The sequence below is a fragment of the Morus notabilis genome, unplaced genomic scaffold (assembly GCF_000414095.1).
Source record: "Morus notabilis unplaced genomic scaffold, ASM41409v2 Scaffold812, whole genome shotgun sequence".
Taxonomy (NCBI): domain Eukaryota; kingdom Viridiplantae; phylum Streptophyta; class Magnoliopsida; order Rosales; family Moraceae; genus Morus; species Morus notabilis.
Window position 1 is genome coordinate 128912 of NW_010361467.1, and position 21652 is coordinate 150563.

The 21652-nt window shown below is 32.2% G+C and overlaps 2 protein-coding genes across 2 annotated transcripts; one reads left to right on the top strand and one right to left on the bottom strand.

Moving 5' to 3' along the window:
- The first annotated feature begins 694 nt into the window (after positions 1–694).
- LOC21394712 (probable WRKY transcription factor 53) lies at positions 695–3468 on the top strand. The gene is made up of 3 exons (XM_010099557.2): positions 695–1568; positions 1669–1797; positions 2436–3468. The coding sequence occupies exons 1-3, from the start codon at positions 1225–1227 to the stop codon at positions 3178–3180; spliced, it is 1218 nt and encodes a 405-aa protein (XP_010097859.1). The 5' UTR covers positions 695–1224; the 3' UTR covers positions 3181–3468.
- A 2396-nt stretch (positions 3469–5864) lies between these two features.
- LOC21394713 (transcription factor SPEECHLESS) lies at positions 5865–9420 on the bottom strand. The gene is made up of 3 exons (XM_010099558.2): positions 8902–9420; positions 7717–8283; positions 5865–6183 (listed from the first exon to the last, which is right to left on the bottom strand). Exons 1-3 carry the CDS (start codon positions 9418–9420, stop codon positions 6118–6120), a joined length of 1152 nt encoding a protein of 383 aa, XP_010097860.1. The 3' UTR covers positions 5865–6117.
- Positions 9421–21652: the final 12232 nt, after the last annotated feature.

The window sequence follows — 21652 nt, forward strand, 5'->3', positions numbered from 1 at the left end:
AAAATAATCTCTTAATAAAAATATCAAACACATTTTTAAAAATAATTTTTATCTGAAATTAAAAATATTTTTATTTTTATTTTTATATAAAAAATAACATCATTTTAGAACATTTTTAAACACACGCAACATCTTTGATAGTAAATAAAATACGAAAGCTTCTCGGACCCTCGTGGCAAGTTATTAATGGCACGAACAACGTTGAGCGCATGGGACTCAATGACCCAATTATATTGAAAAGCATGACACCAATAAATTTCTTTTGTCCTTTTTATTTTGAAAAAAGAAGAATTATAATCTCTTTTTTCTCTCCCCAATACTGTTTAAGCCGCTCACGTGGAAGTAGATGACAAGTAGTAGTAACAACGCGGAACTAAGTTTGAAGATTCTCGGTCTCCTTCCCCTCGCTTCATCTCTGACTTTCTATTCATTCATGCCCTCTAGATACTCTTAACAAAAGCAATATGCAGTATGATTGGATTTCAAAAAGTCAGAGAGAGAGAGAGAGAGAGAGAGAGAGAGAGAGAGAGAGAGAGAGTAATGGTAAGAAGTTTGATGGATTCAGATCGTGTAATTTGCGAAATGAAGAAGTGGTCAGCAATTAGACCTTCTTCCTCTTTGAACCTCACCCCATCTATTCCTATGACCAAAGACCGGTCTCCATTAAGGAAATCAACTCGCGATAGTGATTTCTTTTTTCTCGGTCAAACTTCTCTCCTTTTTCCTTCGTTTTCAAGGATTTCAAACTAAAACCAGCTCCCACATACAATCATGCTCGGCTTCTCACCAAATTTATCGGCCCCTATAAATTCACCTGCACTCGTCAGTTTTGCTACTTCTCTACATGATTTTACCGTTCCATAAATGACATATATAAGTGATTAATAAAGTACCTAGCTAGCTATTTCCATGCTCTTTAAATGCTCCTTCGTCTTTCAAACTTGTAGCTCTCGCAGAAAAGAAATTTCACTCCATATATCAGAAAACCCAGTTCAAATTTCTGTTCAAACCTCATACTTTGTCTACTTTGCTACTTAGAACAGTAACTTTGTTTTGTTTCATAGTTTCCCCATCTATATATTATATGATCATCATCATGACCACGGTCCTACTAGTCTTATAAGCTTTGCATGTTATAGAAGTTATAACTAGCAAGATTTATATATCCAGTTTATAGCTAGCTAGATCGTTAATTACTTGGTATTATATAGTAATATAAAGATTATGGAGACAAAGGTGGGAGATTGGGAGCAAAAGAATCTAGTGAATGAGCTGACACGCGGGAAGGAAGTAGCAAGGCAACTCCAAATGCATCTGAATAACGGGACATCTGCTTCGCAGGAAACCCGGGAATATCTGGTCCAGAAGATCTTAGTTTCCTATGAAAAGGCGCTTTCAATGCTGACTTGGACCACCTCCTCACCAGCCGGAGATCATCTGCAGCCACAGCCTAGCCCGGGTGTTTCAGGTCTGATGTCCGAATCGCCGCCATCTCTCAACGGAAGTCCGCGGAGTGATCAGGACTCCGACCGTGATCAGGAACATAGAGATTATGCCTCTAGGAAGAGGTACTTAATAATTTATATATACCATATAATATTATATATGTTTTTAAATTCAATATTTCTTAGTAAGATGATCATATGTATGTTAATTGCGTGTATGTAGGAAGATTTTACCACGGTGGACACAACAAGTGAGGGTGAATCCGGGGATGGGGCTTGAAGGGCCTCTTGATGATGGCTTTAGCTGGAGGAAATATGGCCAGAAGGACATTCTTGGTGCCAAATATCCCAGGTTCTATTTTAATTTTTTAGCACATGAACAATATATATATATATATATATGCTATATACGTGACCCGTATTCATGCACAACAATCACGATTCACATATTGTCAAAATTTTTACTACATTTAATATTTTGGCATCCCTTATTTCAAATAATACGGCGGATTTTTCTGTATATTAAACCATGTTTGTCTTAATTTGCTAGTCTGAAGTCTAGTGCTCCTTTCCCATCCGAAATGCAAATTTGCAATCTACAATATTACTGCCCAAGTTTTTCATCATTGCAACTTTCAAATCATGTAATTAAACTACTTGTTTAGTGTCTAATCTGATCAGATACTCGTAGATGTTATACCTTGGCCATATTAATTTTTATGCAAGACGTGATTTGGAGTAAAGTATGTTAATCATATAAGTGACTTATTGTTTTTAGGTACTGAAGAGAACAAAAACTGAAACCAATATTAAGTGTAGCGTTAATAACGATAATAATAATAGTAATGGAAACCCTATATTTCCGTTTACCCAATTAACAATATTAATTATGGCAAGGAAAGAAACGCTGGAAAAACAAATTATTTTTCTTAACTTTTCACATCACATAATTAAGTATAACATTTAGATCATGCTGCAATATTTGTGCAGGGGCTATTACAGGTGCACACATCGGAACGTTCAAGGCTGTTTGGCCACGAAACAAGTCCAACGATCCGATGAAGACCCTAATATCTTTGAAATCACATACCGCGGAAGGCACACGTGCACCCAAGCCTCGCACGTGCCATCTCCAATTCTAGCATCACCTGAACGAAACCAAGATCAAGTACCACCAATAGAATTACCTCATGATCATCATCAGCAAAACAACATTATTATAAACCAGCAACAAATCACAACAGTACTACAAGATCCATATCATGATCATGCGCTTTCCAACTTCAGATCTGGCCTCAAAGTCGTCACCGAAGGCTTAGACAACCGCGACGATCAGCCGTCGTTTTTCCATTTCGCTTCAACATCAAATGTTGTTGACAATGTCAAGTCTGAAGGTCAAAGCCACGGCCACAGTACTTTTGGGACAAATTCCACGATGGTTGGCGGATTTTCTCCTTCCACGTTCGTGTCCCCGGCGACTTCAGGGACAAACTATTTCTCGGTGTCTCAAGGCGCGGGGAACATCAATGATCACGATCAGTTTGGATTGCAACAACAACATTTTCATAATGAGTCTGAGATTGCTGAGATAATTTCGGCGGTTGCTTCATCAGCTACTGGCACCCAAACTGTCGGGAATTATATCCCATTTGGATCACATGGTCATCAGGGCACTAGTACTGGGGGTGATCATTTCGACTCCAACTTTTCGTTCGACAATTCGGGTTTCTTTTAACTAATCATCCAAATAACGCAGGTTATTAACTTATTAAGTGACCAAACTTATGACAAAGTGGACGTTGTTTTGTTTCAACCACAGTTTGGTAATTAATAGGTTGGTTGCACTTTGTTCTATATATAAACATATATAATGCTTGTTCAATTTTAGATGTTACTTTCAATTGTACTACTAGAAGAAGAGTCTTAATTTGGTATTGGCTGGCGAAGAGAATTTTGCTAGATTTGTAACCCTTTTTCGTTTCCTTCTCTTACAGTTTTTATTCTTTGCGGCCAAAAGTGATAATATGTAATTTTTCCAGTTCATGAATAAAATTATCTTTTTATCTTGTTCCCTAGTTCCTTTGCTTCTCTCTTCATGAATACATCGGTCACAGGATGGAAAATGGGCTTACGCCAAGATAAGGCCGGAGCTCATATCTACAAGAAATAGGCCCATTTCTGGACCCAAAAGCTAGCTGAGGATAGTACCGTCTATCTGAAAGCTCCCTCCAATTCCCTGCCTGCTGTCCTTTTCTTTTTGCTTACTATTCTTCTCTCTGTCTCTCTCTCTCTCTCTCTCTCTCTCTCTCTCTCTCTCTCTCTCTATATATATATATAGACACACACACATATATATTGAATGTGGAGATGGGAGATTTGAATTTTCCACTGCCTTCTAGTATAGTTAGGTGTCTAATAACCGTTAGGAGACAGAAAAGTTGTTATTGGGACGATACAAAACAAATGGAGGACCTATTATTTGTTTAATTTCAATTGATGTTATTGTATTTTAATGTGTTGTGAATTTTAAATTATTTTTAATATGTAAAAAATTAAATAAAAGTATACATTTTTTGTGTCTATTTTAAGTTCACGAGTCATTTTCGTGTCAATCCGTAAAGTGGTCGTATTACGGTTTTTAAAAAATTTCGTGTCATGAGTCGTGTTTAAATTAATTATAAATTTAAAAAAAAAACGATTAAAATAAGATATGTGACACGAATTACCACCATAATATTTTATAGCGCACTCAGATTTTTATTTGGTGAATAGACTGTATTAGTATATTTAAAGATACACTCAAGAGACTAAGTCAACAAAAGCATACAGATACGGCGATACAGCAGTAGATATTTCTCTTATCAATTTACTTTTGTCACACGCGTGAGATTAGGTATAGGGCTAGCCGGGATCTTTGAATAGCAATAAGCACACTGTTTCCTCTCTTGGGCTAGATCGCAATGCTTAGGTTCTTCAGATTACCATCAATTCAGCAGCATGCATATGCATGCAGGCAATAATTATGCAGGTGATGAAAGCAATTAACATGCACATATATGCCATATATTTCCAAGCCACCATATACATAAAATCATTTTAGTACTTTCTATTATAACAAAACATCTTATAGATACTCTATGTTTTTAATAGTATTAGAACGGTATCTTCACATTTTTTTAAAAAAAGTTCTTTCGGTGCTCTGAGACTGGTTTTTAAGACATAAAATTATCCATTTTACCCTTTTCATTAATTAACAACAAACTAATAATTTTTTAAAAAAAATATGAAATACTTTAAAACATTTAAAAATTGAAAAATCAAAATAAGTTAAAATTTCTTTAGAAAATATTTTTAAAGTTATTAGTCTCTGTTTAATTAATGAAAAGGGCAGTTTCTACATTATCAAAATAATTTTTAAAAAAAAATATGAAATACTTTTAAGCGTATCAAAATAATTTTATCCCCACTATATACTATATAGAGTGTTGTTTCTAAATTACTTATTAAAAAATTAAAATAATACATTCAAGTCGTTTCTGAAAAAAAGGTATTTTCTCCGAAACTGTTAATTTCTGTTTTGAAAATTTGAATATACCCTCTCCAAGAAAGGATATCTCTATTAAATGTCTACCAAAAGAATCTGAAACCTCTAATTTAATTTGAACGTTGTTCTTTACTCTTATTGTCATTCTTTTGCTTCATAATGCGGTCAGACAAATGACAGCCAACTTTATTAGTACTTGTAGAGATTTCAGAATAATATAAAGTGTAACAAATTTTATTGCCACTTCATGACGTCTATAATACAAGTTCTTAATTACGAACAATTTCTCAAACATAAATAAAAAAAATGTAAGTTCTCTCTAACGAGAGAGAGAGAGAGAGAGAGAGAGAGAGAGAGAGAGAGAGAGAGAGAGAGAGAGAGAGAGAGAGAGAGAGAGAGAGAGAGAGAGAGGGGATACAACAGACGAAGAGAGAGAGAGAAAAAGAAAAAGAGAGAGGAAGAGAGAGAGAGAGAGAGAGAGAGAGAGAGAGAGGGAGGAAGTTTCGAGTTCAAATAAATTTTCCATTCCCACTACTTCCACTTAATTCAAAATTGGATAGTGTAGTTATCTACCAACTTATTTTGAAAATAAATTTTTAGCAACTTTTTTGTCGAAGGGATAGAGATATTGTAGGAAAAAAAAATTTTGATAAATGGAATGAAATTGATGCAATGAAAATTAAGCTGAAATATTTTAAAGCTTGAGAATGCTCAATTACAAAAGGCTCGATCGAATCGGCTATCCTGGCTAGCTAGCTAACACGATGTTAATATGACTAATCTACAATTACATGATTTCTTAGAAATTTAAAAAAAAAAGGGGGGGGGGGGGGGGGGGAAATAGAGTTGCATGATTGTTATGCTGGTAAATGTAACACATTCTCTCTTTCGTTATTGCATGCAACTTCGTTCGAGAGAATATATATATGCAGAGAGAGAGAGGTCTTGTTAGAGCTAAACTGAGACCACTAAAACTATCTTTAGTACACATTAACGGATTTAGGACACCACTAGTGCTAAGCACTACCAATAATAGAAAATAAACTCTATTTATAAGTCTTATATTATGGATTCTATCTTCTATTAGTGAGTATTGCTCAACACTATCGGTGTTATATAACGTTGTTCTTAGCAGAATGTTCGCTGGATTTGATGCGCGAGTTCCTCCGCACTAAGCTGGCATTCAACTCCAATCTATATATAACAAGAATAAAAGGTTCAAATAATCATTAATTAGCCTCAATGAACTATTAAATAACAAGATGTACATAATATAAAAACATAAGAAAAAGAATAATCAATTTCCTTTATAAATAAAGTATACTCGCGGGACAACATTAATAAATGAATGCTGCATGATGCTCATTGTGCTCAACATATGACACCCTTGTTTCCAGCAATGCATCATCGTTTCCGAGATACCCCAGCATTAGAATTTATAGTCTGATACCAGTGGGAAAAAGTACTAGACAATGGTATTCAAAAAAAAAGAAAAAGTGCGGCATGATATGTGTGACAAGGTTTTTATTTTAATTTACTTTTTAAAGGTTGATATGAATTACTCTCAGCCATAACTGATACAATTTTGTACAAGTATTTACTCCATATAAGTACTAATTAGTAGTTACGTCAACTGTACCTATCCATATATGGTTGGTGCAAAATAAAAAAGGATCAGTACTATAAGATTGCGTGGTTGGATCGGCTGTTGTACAATTTACACCATAAACATGAGATAAATCTACTATAGATAAAAAATTATAATGTGTGTTAATCATCAAATGGACTCATACAAAATTTTAATTGATATGTAAAGAGAAATTATGGGCGCGTTTGAAACTCATTTCAAAATGATTTTATTTTTTGTATGAAAATGAAAATGAAAACGTTTTCAATCTCAGAGAGAAATCATTTTTAAAAATGCGTCTAATAGTTTTATCAAGAGATTGTTTTCAGTATAAAAAAATCCATTAATCTCTCTCTCTCTGTGCTCGAGAGAAGAGAAAGTAGAAACAAAAAATAAAAAATGACTAAAAGTCGTTGTTCATTTCTCTCTCATTTTACACTAAATCAAAAAATCGTTTTCATTTCTGTTTTTTATCTTTAATTGTGTCAAACGTCGTTTCTCTTCAGTTTTCATTTGTTCTTTCTCAAAAAAACGTAAAAAACAAAAACAAAATCAACTCCAAACACGGCCTATATTTCTTTATGGGAAACAGAAACTATACTTCAGAGAGCACAAAAAAAAAAAAAAAAAAAACCTCCACAATAAAACAAAAAGAATTAAAATACAAAATCTGAGCTGAGTACTTCTAATTGTCGTCCCGTATGGTTTTTTTAACTTCCTTTCAAAACAGAACTCACAAACATACGTCAATTAAAAAAAAAAAAAGGTTTTCAGTAGGATACAATCATGTAACATTTTCTCTAGTTTATTTATTTGGTGCAGATCTTAATAAAAGTTGCGTCGTAATAATGGAGTCGTATAGTACTCCATAAAAGTGAGACCTAGCTACCTAAGGGTTACTATACTTTTTTTTTTTTTTTTTTTTTTTTTGGGATCCCAAAATTTGACTAAACAGTAAACAGTGGCGGGGCATGTATGTCATATGCTTCCCCTTGTAATTAATTAAGCAGGAAGAGGAAACCCACACATGCAATATAATAAGTTGATTAATTACGTACTAGTAAAACAATATAATAAGCACAACAAATACTAATAATTACCTTAATGGTGAAGGAATTAAGCATGGTTTCATCAACGGTGCTGAGATTGACGTGAAGAATTTCGAGTGACAAATCTTCAAGAGCAGCAATTATCTTCCCAGCTTGTCCAGGAATCCTAGGAGACACGGTCTTCAGAAGTAGATTTGTGCCGGAAAATTTCACCTCGACGTCGGCAATTGCCGATTTCGAATTGGCCGAAAGCTCATTGATGTTATCATTGTTAATGATGTTAGAGGAAGTACTAGAAGAAGTTGGAGATGGTTCAAGTGATGAGCAAGCTGGAGCCATGGCCGTGGGAGAGTTAAGATAGCTGCTTTGTTGCAGCCTAGGCTTGTATGGACTGCCTGGCTGAGGGGTTCTCGGGCTAATCGGTAAGTTAAGGCGAGGGCTTAGCGGCGGTTTTCTAGGGCTGAGTACCGGCGGCGAGGGCCTTGGACTTGAAACTAGCCTAGGGCTCAGCACTTCGGTGTAGATTTTGCGTTGCCTTTTGGCCTCAAGAGAACTTAGAACTTGTTGCAATTCGTTGATGTAGTTAACCACCCCACCAATAATTGAGGCTTGATCTCCCTGCAGATAAACGTAGAAACAAAAATTGAAAATTAAACGGATATAATGAAGAGACTAGTTCATTTTCTTCCTAGCTAGCAAGAGTCGAATTAAATTAAGCAAAATATTCTTTAAAAAAAAAAAAGGCCAAAGTGTAGTACTACTAAAAAAATCAATTATTCGTGGACAAAAGTTATATGCAAGTATTGTAAAAGATAATTAATATAGTTCTTAAACTCGTAACTAAAATAGATTTTTCTTTTTCCTTTTTCATAATATAGCTTGAATATTAGACGGAGAAATATTAGCTTCATTTTGTGTCACTTTCTTTGTCACTTTTTACATCTATCGTTTAACATATGAAATTTATTAACATGATATATTATTAGTTAAACAAAAAATGTGATAATAAAATCTACTGAATACGAAAAGTGACAGAGAAAGTAACAGAAGGAGTTATGCTAGTATTTCTCGTATAATTAGACAACTCAAACTTGGGAAAGGTTTATTATCTACCTTATAATTATACCCGGAATTCAATATATTGAAAACAACTTACACACACCTACTAAACACTAATTGAACTACGTAGAAATATAAATTGTACTTAAAAACTTATATAGAGTGCGAAAAACTCACTCTTTTGACATAGAAGGAAGGCATAAGAGAGCGCAGCACCGAAAGATGTTCGTTCATTTGCTTTCTCCGGTTGCGCTCAACAGTTATATGAGACATCTTTCCTTGTCCGTCCGATGACATTGGATTAATCGCTTGATCATGGTCCGAACAAGTACTGGGAGTAGTTGTTCCAGTACTTGAAGAAACCTTCAATCTCTTGCTCTTCGGCGAAGCCGTTTCGAGCTGATCAGATGTCTCCAAGTACTCTTGCAAGGTGCTCGACGAAGTCGATTTCTGCGACGCAAACCTCACCGTCGACTCTTCGCCGCCGATCGGAGCAAAAGTAGTCTGATCATGAACCAACGGCGGAGGAGCTGGGAAGTCAATGACGTTCTCTAAGCTCTCCAAGATGCTGAAGAGATCGTCGTCTCCCGCGCCGCCGAATTTCAGGACGTAGGCATGATCATCGTGACCGAACTGATGATCTTGGCCGTCGTCGAAAAATTCGGATAAAGTAGTACTACTACTCTCAGGATCCATGACACTTTCTCACTCTGATTTTCCCTGGAAACTAACTAGAAATGGGATGGGAAAGTGCCGGGAAAATAAGAGAAACTAGAAAAGAGTTTGGAAAAAGGACAGAGAAAAAGGGGAAAAAAAAAAAGGAAAAAAGTTCAAAATGAGTTTGTCAAGATCAAGAAAAAGGCGTGTAATATGGCAGAGAAAGGGATTAAATATAGGACTAGATATATATAATGAGAAAGAGGGGCAGTTTGAAAGGGACTAAACCATCGCCATCAAATATATTTCAGATTTGTTTTCTTTGCCGTTAGATCACCTTATGAGGAGAGCTAGTCAGCTGGGAGATATGTGTGTGGAGCATATAATGCCAAAGAAATAGAAAAGATATATACGAATTAAAAAAGTACATTATATTATAATTGGAGAGAAAAGAAGAGCCGTTAAAAGGAAGAGGTAGAGACAGAGACCCAGAGAGGAGGGGCCACGGAGAGGAGAGTGATCAAGTTATATGAAAGTCTCTATATTGGATTATTTTATTTTATTTTTAAAAATGCATGTCGCAATAATTAGCCTATTGTGGTGAAAAACCAGTGATATATTATATTCCTTGAAGTACCACCATTTTTACCGACCCTTTTTTACTCCTTTAATTTTGATTACAGACCGAGTCATTTAGTAGTAGAACATATTTAGTTAATTATTTTCATCACTGACAAATAAAATTAGTGAGATTATCTTATAATCAATAAATTTCATAACTATCTAGGCCTTAGGTAATAATATACGGCATTGATCTTTTTTAAATCTTCTTTTTCTTTGTTGGTTTAGTTTTATAAATAGAAGTCCTTGAGTAGAGTTGCTTTCTAGTTTCTAACACCAATGTGTGTGTGCAATTGCTTATATATGGTGGTAAAATATTTGCTTCATTGAGTAAATATATCTCAGAATTTGAATAGTCTAATTTCCAAGTAAATATATTAATCTATATTAGCAAAAAAAAAAAAAAAGTAAATGTATTCATATATTATCACTTTATGGGAGTGACTAATATTGATAAATAAGTCAATTAGTGCAAGATATGAGTTCTGTCTGTAATCACTATATCATCAATTTCCATTAATGTCAAAATCTGCATGCACTATTATTAATGTCCCATGCAAATATAAAAAAAAAAAAAAAAAGGGAAAGAAAAAGGTATAGTCCAATCATTTTTTATTAGGAAATTATGATGCTCTCTTCATCAGAATCAAGATTGTAAGAGTAGTACTACAAAAAGGTATATCCCGCATCTATTCTATTAGTTTTAAATTTATTATATATGTGTGCTATAGAGTGACAAAAAAACCATCATAGGGAATTAATCATAACTACTTTAAGTGTTATATGGCTTTATAGTTGAAAAGGCTTTTCAACTTGAATTTGCTGCTGCTGGAAGGTTCCCGACCGTTCTCTTGTGGGTATAATTATATATGCTTATATATATATATATGTATATGTATATGTATGTGTGTGTATATATGAATTGCGCAAGGAGTGGGCTCTCTTCCGTTTGCCAATTGGAGCAAAATGAGCAGCCGCCAACAGGCATAGATTAACTATCCCAGCTTACAAGGGAAAGCTCAACTGTCAATCACAACCGTCCATTCAAACTATCGTTTCCTCATCAGTGATAAATCTTCGGGTGTTGGTAAAGAGTAAAGACACCATTTTAGGATGAACTGCAAATTCGAATATCCTGAATTCAACTCTCAATAAAAAGAAATAAGAAACAAAAAACTTAAAAAAAAATTTCAACTAATGAGATCATTAATCTACATACATACATACAACATACACACACACATATATATATATATATACAGTGCAAGATTCCTTCCTTTTAGTCTATATATATATGTGTATATATACTCTAAAGTCAACCATACATTCAATATTGAAAGGATATCTAAGTTGTATACTCGTAATCTCACAATTAATTAGTTCTAACCTTTTTTTAATTTTTTGCGCGTTATTTATTTAACTGAAAAGATTCGTTTTTGAGACACCTATGTAGTTGATAAGAGCGACTTGTTATAGATAAAGACAGGAGATCATAGGGTGCAGCAGCCAAGTAAAAGTGAATAGTAATAATGACTATAGTGTTTTTTTTTTTTTTTAAAGTAATGTAAATATGGGTGGTTGTACGAATTCATTTCAACCAAAAAAACAGCCGCCACTAGATCATTCTTTCTACTGTGCAGAAAAGTAGTGAAAGGCCGGCAGCTATGAGCTCTTAAATATATATATATATATATGTATATATGTATATATATCTGTGTGTGTGCGCTTCGATTATATATATATATATATATATATCATGATTGTGTACTTTCACAAGAGAGTAAAATATATCACGTATCTTTCTTTGTTCTTCTTTAATTTGTTATATAACTGATCATGAACTTGTATATATTTTCACCAAACGAATATATATGCCCTTTGGTGAACATTTATACATAAACCGAATCTAAAAGAATATGTATTTATGTGTGTGTTATATTCACTAATGTTCTGTTCACTTCGCTGATTCGAGTTGAGATGTGACTTTATGTGAGAGTTTTTTATTGTAGTAAAAAAATTAGATGTGATTATTTGTGAGAGCTTTTTACTGTAGAAAAACTTAAATTCTAAACTCGAATCAACGAAGTAAACGTGCTTTAAGTCATTTATTTTTTGAATTCAAATAGAAAAAGTGATGTGATCAAAAAAGGACATTGGATAATAGCTAGCTGACGGTTTTACTTGTTTTTGCCTAAAGGAATCACTTTTTATAAGTTGTGAACTAACTAGGTACGAGCAATGGAGTAGTAGATGAGCCAAATAACTGTAGAAGCAGTAATTTCTCTGGCAAGTGCATGTGATTCAGCGCAAACAATGTTCACATCCAATTCCCTTTCTAATCATTTACTGCATCTTCTAAAGGTGATATAACAGTAGGAAAGAAGAGAGAGAAACGAGAGGGAATAATATATATAATATATATATATATATATATAGATAATGATTCCTTCTTCCAAATGTGTTACAAATAAAACTGGAAAATTACACACAATAAGTTGTAATATGTAGCTATAAGCCTATAACTAACACCAAAAGAGGGAAATCAATCAAAGTTCCAAATTTCTCGTAAGATACTTAGGGTAGGTTTAGTAGTGATTCTTGGAGCCTAAAATTAATTTTTTAACCAGCCACAGTTGAAATTTATGTTCGGTAAAAACTATAAAAAGTGATTTTTGAAGAATTTATAGTCAAAATCATAAGTAGCCCAAAGGTAAATTTGACTTTTAGATTTTACAGCAATCACCTTGAAATTCAATTAAAGAAACTTTCATAATACCTATAATACCTCTAGAATCAATACTTATATAATTACAATTTACTAAACACTCAGCTATTTTTTATAACAGTTATTTTTTAACACAGCTAACATCAATTTTTTTAATATCTATAGCATTGTAAGTACTAACTAAAATAACAAAAGTTGAAACTAAAGACCATCTACTACATATGCTGCCATAGTACTAGTAGAGATAGACCAATATTAACGTTCACAATTTTTATAAATATTTATTTGCTTGTATGTGATTATATAGGCGTTTATTTTGATCTAATATTAGAACGTACAAAGTGGAGAAGAATACCGAGAGAGAGAGGGAGAGAGAGAGAGAGAGAGAGAGAGAGAGAGAGAGAGTGGAAATAAATGAGGAAGGTAGAAGAAGAGAGGAAGGAAGCAGATCGAAAGGAAGGCAATGACGATGAGAGGGGCAGTCAGGCAAGACTCTTCTGCAACTTGTCTGAATTATTTTGTAATTAAATAAAGGGCTTTCATGAAACTCATTATTATTATTATTATTATTATTATTATTATTATTATTATTATTATTATTATTATTATTATTATTACAGTGTCAACTGAAGGTCGTCGGCTTTCAATGTGCAGACACGGCATCTCCGTGCCTACGATGATAATTTCATTTCATTTCTTTTCTTTTCTCCCACAACCAAAAAAAAAAAAAAAAAAAACCCCACTTTCAAAATCATGTGTAATTTCCATTTCTCAATAGATTCTCCTTCTTTCTCTCTCTATGGAAATATGTCCATTTGTGGGATTATGTGGGCAGAGGAGTAATTGCGTATGCCCTTTTCAAATATGGATTTAAGGGAGGGAGTGATTTTTTTTTTTTTTTTTTTTTTTTTTTTTTTTTTTTTTTTTTTGTTTGGTAAACGACCCCTCTGTGACTTTAGTTTTGTAGATATTGTTAGAAGCAAAATGGATTTTCCTCTAATTCAATTCATGGCTAGTTAAGTTGTGCCAACCATTTGTTGGTCGATTTGTCACATCATCTGTACCACAGTCCATATATACCATACAGTTCTTGAATCCTAATCTTGCTTTTGGATATTTGTTTAGGGATCACTTATTGTTCATAATTTTAAATAATTGGTTAGTACTATAGACTATTCATAATACTATATGTATGTAACAAATGCCTAATAAAGAACATACGCCAAAGTAATTAGTATGTACAAAATCGGATCTTTTTTTTGTCTCTTTTATTTGTCATTTTTCATTTTGTCTAGCAAGCTAATGGTTCCTATGTCCTCCTCTATTGTAGGTTGATCCCCCAACTCGTACTGTAAATGAATTTGTGACATTTAATTACAACAGAGCAAAAGGCTAGTGATTTCTCTCTGTACCCTAAGGTCTATACCACAACAAATCTTAGTAGTATCTGATTGGTTCACATAGATTTTGAAAAATTTTGGATAGATTTTTCCACTTCAAACGTTTTTGCTTTTGGATATAAACGCATTTATTCATCAAGGCTTTTGGATTACGAGCTCACCTAATCAAAACGCTGAGTTTAGTCATATTGCTAATTAGCACTTTCGTAATATCATCTCCATTGGAATGACATCTGAAAACCTCCAATTAGGAACATTGGATTACAAGCTCACCTAATCAAAATGCCGAGTTTAGTCATATTGCTAATTAGCACTTTCGTGATATCATCTCCATTGGAATGATATCTGAAAACCTCCAATTAAGAACATTGGATTACAAGCTCACCTAATCAAAACGCCGAGTTTAGTCATATTGCTAATTAGCACTTTCGTGATATCATCTCCATTGGAATGACATCTGAAAACCTCCAATTAAGAACATTGGATTACAAGCTCACCTAATCAAAACGCCGAGTTTAGTCATATTGCTAATTAGCACTTTCGTGATATCATCTCCATTGGAATGACATCTGAAAACCTCCAATTAAGAACATTGGATTACAAGCTCACCTAATCAAAACGCCGAGTTTAGTCATATTGCTAATTAGCACTTTCGTGATATCATCTCCATTGGAATGACATCTGAAAACCTCCAATTAGTAACATATAAGAAGTGCAACTAGAATCATTTTAACTCAAATACATATTATTGGATAAAACATACTTTTTGTTTTTGTTTTAATTCATTCCCGAGCAAAGGCAACGACACCATTCGCATCCAATATAATACATTAAAGCATTAATAGAAAGTGAGTTCCACAACATAATATCCACATACGAGGTTCAATTTCTATTAATTATGATACTTCTAATCAATTTTCATTTATTTTCACACTACAAAACCAACATTTTCCATCAAATATAATATTAATCATGAATTCCTATATTTTTCTGAAAATGTAAAAGGGAGAAGGAAATTAAAAGAAAATTTACTCGAGTAATTTCAAAATTTGCTTAATGTATCATCCATTTAATAGTTAAACAATATCCAATCAAAGCATGCAATTTAAATTAGCGTACGTGTGTATCAATGCTAAGGGGAATATTTTTGGCTGAGAATAAAGAACAGAATATTTAGGCATCAAATTCAACAGATAAACTTTAAAAAAAAAAAAAGAATTTGGATAATTAAGGAGACGTTTGGTTCATGGATTAGAACAATGTGATTAGAACTATTTTTGATTTACGTATATTTTTTATAAAAGAAAATATTATAACGAACTACAAATCATAATTCGAATCAAGTGACGAATCCCCTAACTAAACAACCTCTAAATATCCACGTAAGCTTTTTGTACATAAAATCACATAAATGCAAAGCAAACGAGTAGTGAACCCTCCCTACAAAAATGAATGGGAATGTGGGACAAAATTCCAAAACAAAGTTGCGAAAAGTAAATTGCATGGGGTCCACGTCCCTTAAATGGGTCCCTCCCTTAAAAGCTTCATTCACTATTCGCAATCCTGAAAAATGAGAAAGAGGAAATCCATCATTAAATAGCACCCACGAAATATACGAGCAAAACATAAATAACTCCTCATCATCGTCTCCGTTTCATTGAAATTTATTTTTGAGCTTTTTTTCCCTCTCTTTTTTGTTAATTATAAAATCGTCCAATTTATCTTCGAAGTTTTCTCCCTATCTCTTTTATTAATTATGAAAACTTCCCATTTATATTCTTAATTTTTAAATAACTTTATTTTTAAAAGTTCCAGGTCAATACCATACGTTTTTTTCTTTATTTATTTTTTTTGGGTTGTAAATTTCTTCTATGTCTTCGGCCTAGCCGTCTAGGATTGAATTAAGGCACGATGAGCCAATTTAATTATCACTAAATAAGATCACAACTTATGTTTTGAATATTTCAATGACTAAACAGGTATAAAACAATTTTATACACAATCAAAAATAATATACACAATCGATTTTATCCTTTTAAATACTTGAATGTAAGTACTATTGTATAGTATTCCTTACAATTTAAAAGGACTAGTCTGACATTTTTTCTCAAATCTATCATTAATGGTGACGGAAAATTTTTTTTTTTTTTTTAAAAAGAGAGTTATAATATTGAACAGTAATTTTAGAAAATAAATGGAACTTATGAAAAATTTGAAAACAACAGGGAAATTTTCGTAATTAACTGTTTTTTTTTTTGGGTTCAGTCACGACGTGCAGTGGAAAATGAGACGAGGGCTCGAGATGTTCGGGAGTTCTCGCGATGTGTGTGAATTGCAATGCAATCGTATGGATAGAAGGATGTCCGGTGGGGCCCAAATGTGGGCCCAAATGTGGGCCCAATGGACTTGATTGCGTATAAAGATTTTGTATATCCCAATTCAGATGTCATGTCCCCATCTCTGTCCTGCGGCAGTTGGGGGCTGCTAACTATTGTCCAAAAATATTTTAGTGCATCTCCCCCTTCCATTTCTCTATTCAATTCACGTAATTACATTGCATTGATATATAAATAAATACAGGAAAATTTTCATTTTAATACTATATGTTATATCGGGATATGAATTTAGTATTTTTTATTTTTAAAAATTTTAGCCGTGTTTAAAATTGATCCCGTTTTTTGAGGAAAAAAAATTAAAACATTTCTAAAACGTCATTTGACGTAATAAAGACAAAAAGAGAAAAAGAAAACGATTTTCTTAGTTTAGTGTAAAATGAGAAAGAAATGAAAAATGACTTTTAGTTGTTTTTCATTTTTTATTTTCATTTTTTCCTCTCTCGAGCCCAGAGAGAGAGACATTAATGGGTTTTTTTATACTGAAAATAATCTCTTGATAAAACTAACAAATGCATTTTTAAAAATGATTTCTGTTTGCAGAGATAAGTTGCGTCATTTACTACTAGAGGTTTTCTCTGCAAACAATAAATAAATAGATAGATAGATAAATTATAACAAGTTGCATCGTTTACTAACTAGAATTATAATACTTCTTTTGTTGCATTTTGATATATACATTCTTGTAGTACTGCTGCATGCACGTATAACTATTCTTTTTTTTTTACCATGTCTTCTGTTTTCAAGGTGTATGTTAATTTCATTTTTGCCCATGAGAATATTCCTCCTATTTATGGCATGATTGAGAACTTTTTATAACCTTTTTTTTACCAGAATGAAAAAGTACTGAACTTTGGACAAAACATAATTTATGGCCATACTGCAATACAACCACCAAATAGCACACTTATTAGTAAGTAGTTGTCGACTCTAGCGCAGCAAAGTGTCGAAAGTAAATTATCAACAACAACAAAAAGTGTCGAAAGTGAAAAAATAAAAAAATAAAAACAAAAATATTGTAGGTCCCTTAGACATTCTTTATGATCATTTCAGTGAAGAAACATGCTCTCTCCCTCTCTCTCATTCCTCCATTTTGTAAACTGCTCAAATTCCGATTGAAATCACTAGAAAATTTGTTTGTTTGTAGGATATTGAATACACAAAGTTCTTCAACTTGCATGGTGATTTTAAGAAATTGTATTAGTTTTTGTACAAAAGACATGCAGAGATGATGTGAACGGCACAAAGATTCCCATGTTGATTAGTGTGAAAACTGTGCAAGAGATTAATGCCTTTGTTGGCAATATATATAAATATTAATGCTTCCACGAAAAAAAATAAAAAAAATAAAAAGAAATTTGAATGAGCTTCCTATTCGATGATGGTGACCTATGATATAATGTTAGGTGCTGGTTTTTATAGTGCTTAGAAACCAAAGCTCTCTAAAATATGGTACCACAAGATCACAAGAATGTCTGAGCAAAACACCTGGCAATCTTATAACTATCATTTTTATTTTCGCAAAACATGGAGAGAGAGAGAGAGAGAGAGAGAGAGAGAGAGAGAGAGAGAGAATTGTTTTCCCTCTCTTCCTAGCTATTTAAAAAAAAGTTGAGTTCAGATTTTGGCATTTATGTTCAAAATTTTGAGTACAATGGAGTACTTGTTAACTCTTAAAGACATCATAATTATTATTTCAAAAAATTGAGATTTTACAAAAAATAATCGAAAATTAATAAATTTTTTCTTATACTAAACGATTTATCAAGTGAAATATAATATTTTAATATTTTATCATGTTTTTGCAATTCCCATCCTCTTCGTAATATTATAATTATTAAAATGAGTAATTTCCACTTCATGAAAATATATATTTTAATAAATCCGACAATATATATAATAGATATTATTCAGATGTTTGAGACACTAGCATAAACATACGAGCTAAAGATGATAAGAGATTAATGAATATTAATTCAGCAACTTGCGCTGTAAGGGGCAAAAAGAAAAAAGTTTCTTTAATATTGATGTCAGCAAAGTGATAACAAGAATGATTAGTAGTGAAATATATAAATGGAGTACTAAACAGAAAAATTAACACCAAAAAAGGAAATGATCCATTTTTCAACAGAATACCGGCGCAACGCTTAGAAGTACTAAATGCCAATTAAATGCCCATAAATATCAGAATTTCCTGCAAAAAGTAATAAATTCTTGGCATGCAAAAGGAGTTTCCGCAATAATTACGTGAAGTAAAGAGAATGCAGAAGTGATGCTCTATATATACATATATGGGATTTTTACTTTTGTTTTTTTTGAATTTATTTAAAAATTATACTCCTTTAAATTAAATTTAATATCAAAATTTATATTTTTTAACAATAATCTTGAGGCTGTTCTTTTGTCATTTTTGAGTTAAGTGATGTGAGTATAGATTTTAAGTTGAGTTTGAGTTATAATTTGAGTTGAAGTTGTAACTTGAGTTTGTGTTTGGTTGTGTACATTGGAGTTATGATTTGAGATAAGAATCTTTTTGAGTTTGTGTTTGAGTGAGTCAAAACTTGAATTTGTATTTATATAGTATTTTAATAAAAACTCAATGCTGATGGAAAATTTTAATAGGGTATATGAGTGAGATTTTATTCGTCTTTTCGTTGTCAACGCATAGAAAAAAAAATCATCTCAATCAGAATTAAAACGAAAAAGTTATAGCATTTTTAAGAATAGAAAAAATATTGTTCATTAATTTGAATTCGAGTTTTAGTCTCAAACTCGAGTTCAAACTTAAAAAAACATGAACTTGAATAAAGTTGTAACTCGAGTTGCTTTTTTTTGAGTTTTTAACTCAAAAAAATGGCTGCTGAGCAGCCCCTTGGATTTTAACTTTAAGGCCCCGTTCATTTCGCTGATTCGAGTTTAGAATTCGAGTTTGCTACAATAAAAAGCTCTCACAAATAATCACATTTAACTTTTTTGCTACAGTAAAAAGCTCTCATATAAAATCACATATCAACTCGAATCAGCGAACTAAACGGCCCTTAAGAATGTAACTTGAGTGTTGTTTTTGAGTTGAATTTGAGTTATAACTTGAGTTAAAGTTGTAACTTGAATAAAGTTGAGTAAAGTTAAATAAAGTTGGAACTTAAAAGAACGTGAACTTGAATAAAGTTGTAACTTGAGTTTAAATTTTTTCTGAGTTTTGTTACAAAAGAACAACCCTTAAAATACTCTTAAATAAAAAATAGAAAAAACACCTAAAAAAAACTTTAAACTCACAATTTTGACCTTTAAAATATGTAAAATACCATTTAAATGGATTTTTTGTGTTATTAATTTTTAATTATCTTAATATTAGAAAGTTTTAGTGTTTTTTTTCCCCTTTTTTTAAGAATAGTTTAGTCATTTAAAAGTCAAAATTAATTATTGACCGATATAGGTCATATATTTGTATATTAAATCTAATTTGAATGTATATATTTGATAAGATTAAAAATTAAAAGTATAGATTTTGAATAAACTTAAAATACTGGGTATAAAAATATAAATATCCCTGCATATATTTAAATAAATTATGTATAGATAGATATATCATATATGCTGTGGTCCTATATGAATATATGTAACAAAAATTTTGCATTTTATGAGTAAAACAGCAGGAAAAAATTCTCCTAAAAAAATAGCAGAAATAATAGTAATACAATCACGACTGAGTACTGTTCAAACGCAGCCTAGCTGTACGATGGTAGATCACATATACAACTAGCTAGGAGCATATAATCCACAGCGTTTCTTTAATGTTGAGCTCTCAATTATTATATGATTATTGTGTTTGCTTTTGAAAGATTTACTCAATTAATATATGATTATTGTGTTTGCTTTTGAAAGATTTATCTGTTATTGTTACACCCTAGGAATATATGACTTTCATGCATGTAGTTATAAGTAGTGATTCCGGGGTGTTTTGGTGCGTCTTTTTAGGGAAAAAGAGAGAAATAAGTTAAAATATGAGATGAATTAAAATTAATAGGTCAATAATTTACATAAGTTAATAAATATGCTAAATTACTGTTTTCGTCCATAACTTGTCTGGTTATGAACCATAACTTGACAAGTTATTGTCCATAATTGTCCATAACTTGTCTGGCTTTAAATCATTTGTCCATAACTTATCTAGTTATGAACCATAACTTGACAAGTTATGACTTATTAATTTCTATAACTAAAAATTAGCCTATATACTTTCTTAAGCTTTTCATATTGACCTATTTCTTACTATTTTCCGTCTTTTTATAGTGATTTATATGCAAATTTACGTGAATTGCGGAGCCCCTTTTTTTTTTTTATGTGAAGAATTTAACTTGGTTGAAAATCATGGACAAATCCCATTTTCGACAAATTTACATGAAATGTGTTTTCTTAATGCACTGTGACAGTGTATCTAGTTATTTTTCTGGAGTGAGTATTGGATTTCTTTTAGAAATTTGATACAAACATGAAACATCCCTTTATAAGAATCCACTTATGGATGGGTACGAAATTAATTAAGGCCATCATGTTCAGCTTCACCTATTTATATATTCACCATTTATTTTTTTATTTTTTTTCCCTTTTGTTTTTGGATGAGAAAAAGTTTTTCATTCTCACTCCCTAATATGCTTGCTTTGTTGAAAGTATAAACGTGGCGTTATTGTTGCCCACTCTAATTTTCGAACAAGAATTTGGAGCCCAAAAATGGATACAATCTTTGCTTTATGCTGTAGCAAAACACCGGAGAAAGGGCACAAATAACTCTTCTTGTTGGTAGGTAAGAAGATTTGATGAATAGAGGACCATGCAGTTAAGAGACAATTTTATCTTTTTTTTTTTTTTCATTTTCTTTATTATATTTATTCATTCTTTTGCTGAAAGAGACAAATATCATTTAAAACATGTATTCATGCTTCTTGTGACCTGAACATTAATATAAGTATGGGACCCATTTTCTTGTGGTACCTTATCAATCATCAAACACTCATTTTTCTTTTCTTTTCTTCTCCCGCATCATTTTTCCTCAAGGCTCAAACAAGGAATAGCAAATTAAAATCTCATCTGATTTCCATTGGAGTAAGGACATGTAGTTGATAAGTGGTGGG

Coding starts and splice junctions, on each gene's coding strand:
- LOC21394713 (XM_010099558.2), bottom strand. CDS start 9,420: ATGGATCCTGAGAGTAGTAGTACTACTTTATCCGAATTTTTCGACGAC. Junction 8,284..8,901: donor CTTCCTTCTATGTCAAAAGA/GTGAGTTTTTCG, acceptor GTTTATCTGCAG/GGAGATCAAGCCTCAATTAT. Junction 6,184..7,716: donor TTAATTCCTTCACCATTAAG/GTAATTATTAGT, acceptor TGTTATATATAG/ATTGGAGTTGAATGCCAGCT.
- LOC21394712 (XM_010099557.2), top strand. CDS start 1,225: ATGGAGACAAAGGTGGGAGATTGGGAGCAAAAGAATCTAGTGAATGAG. Junction 1,569..1,668: donor GATTATGCCTCTAGGAAGAG/GTACTTAATAAT, acceptor GCGTGTATGTAG/GAAGATTTTACCACGGTGGA. Junction 1,798..2,435: donor CTTGGTGCCAAATATCCCAG/GTTCTATTTTAA, acceptor ATATTTGTGCAG/GGGCTATTACAGGTGCACAC.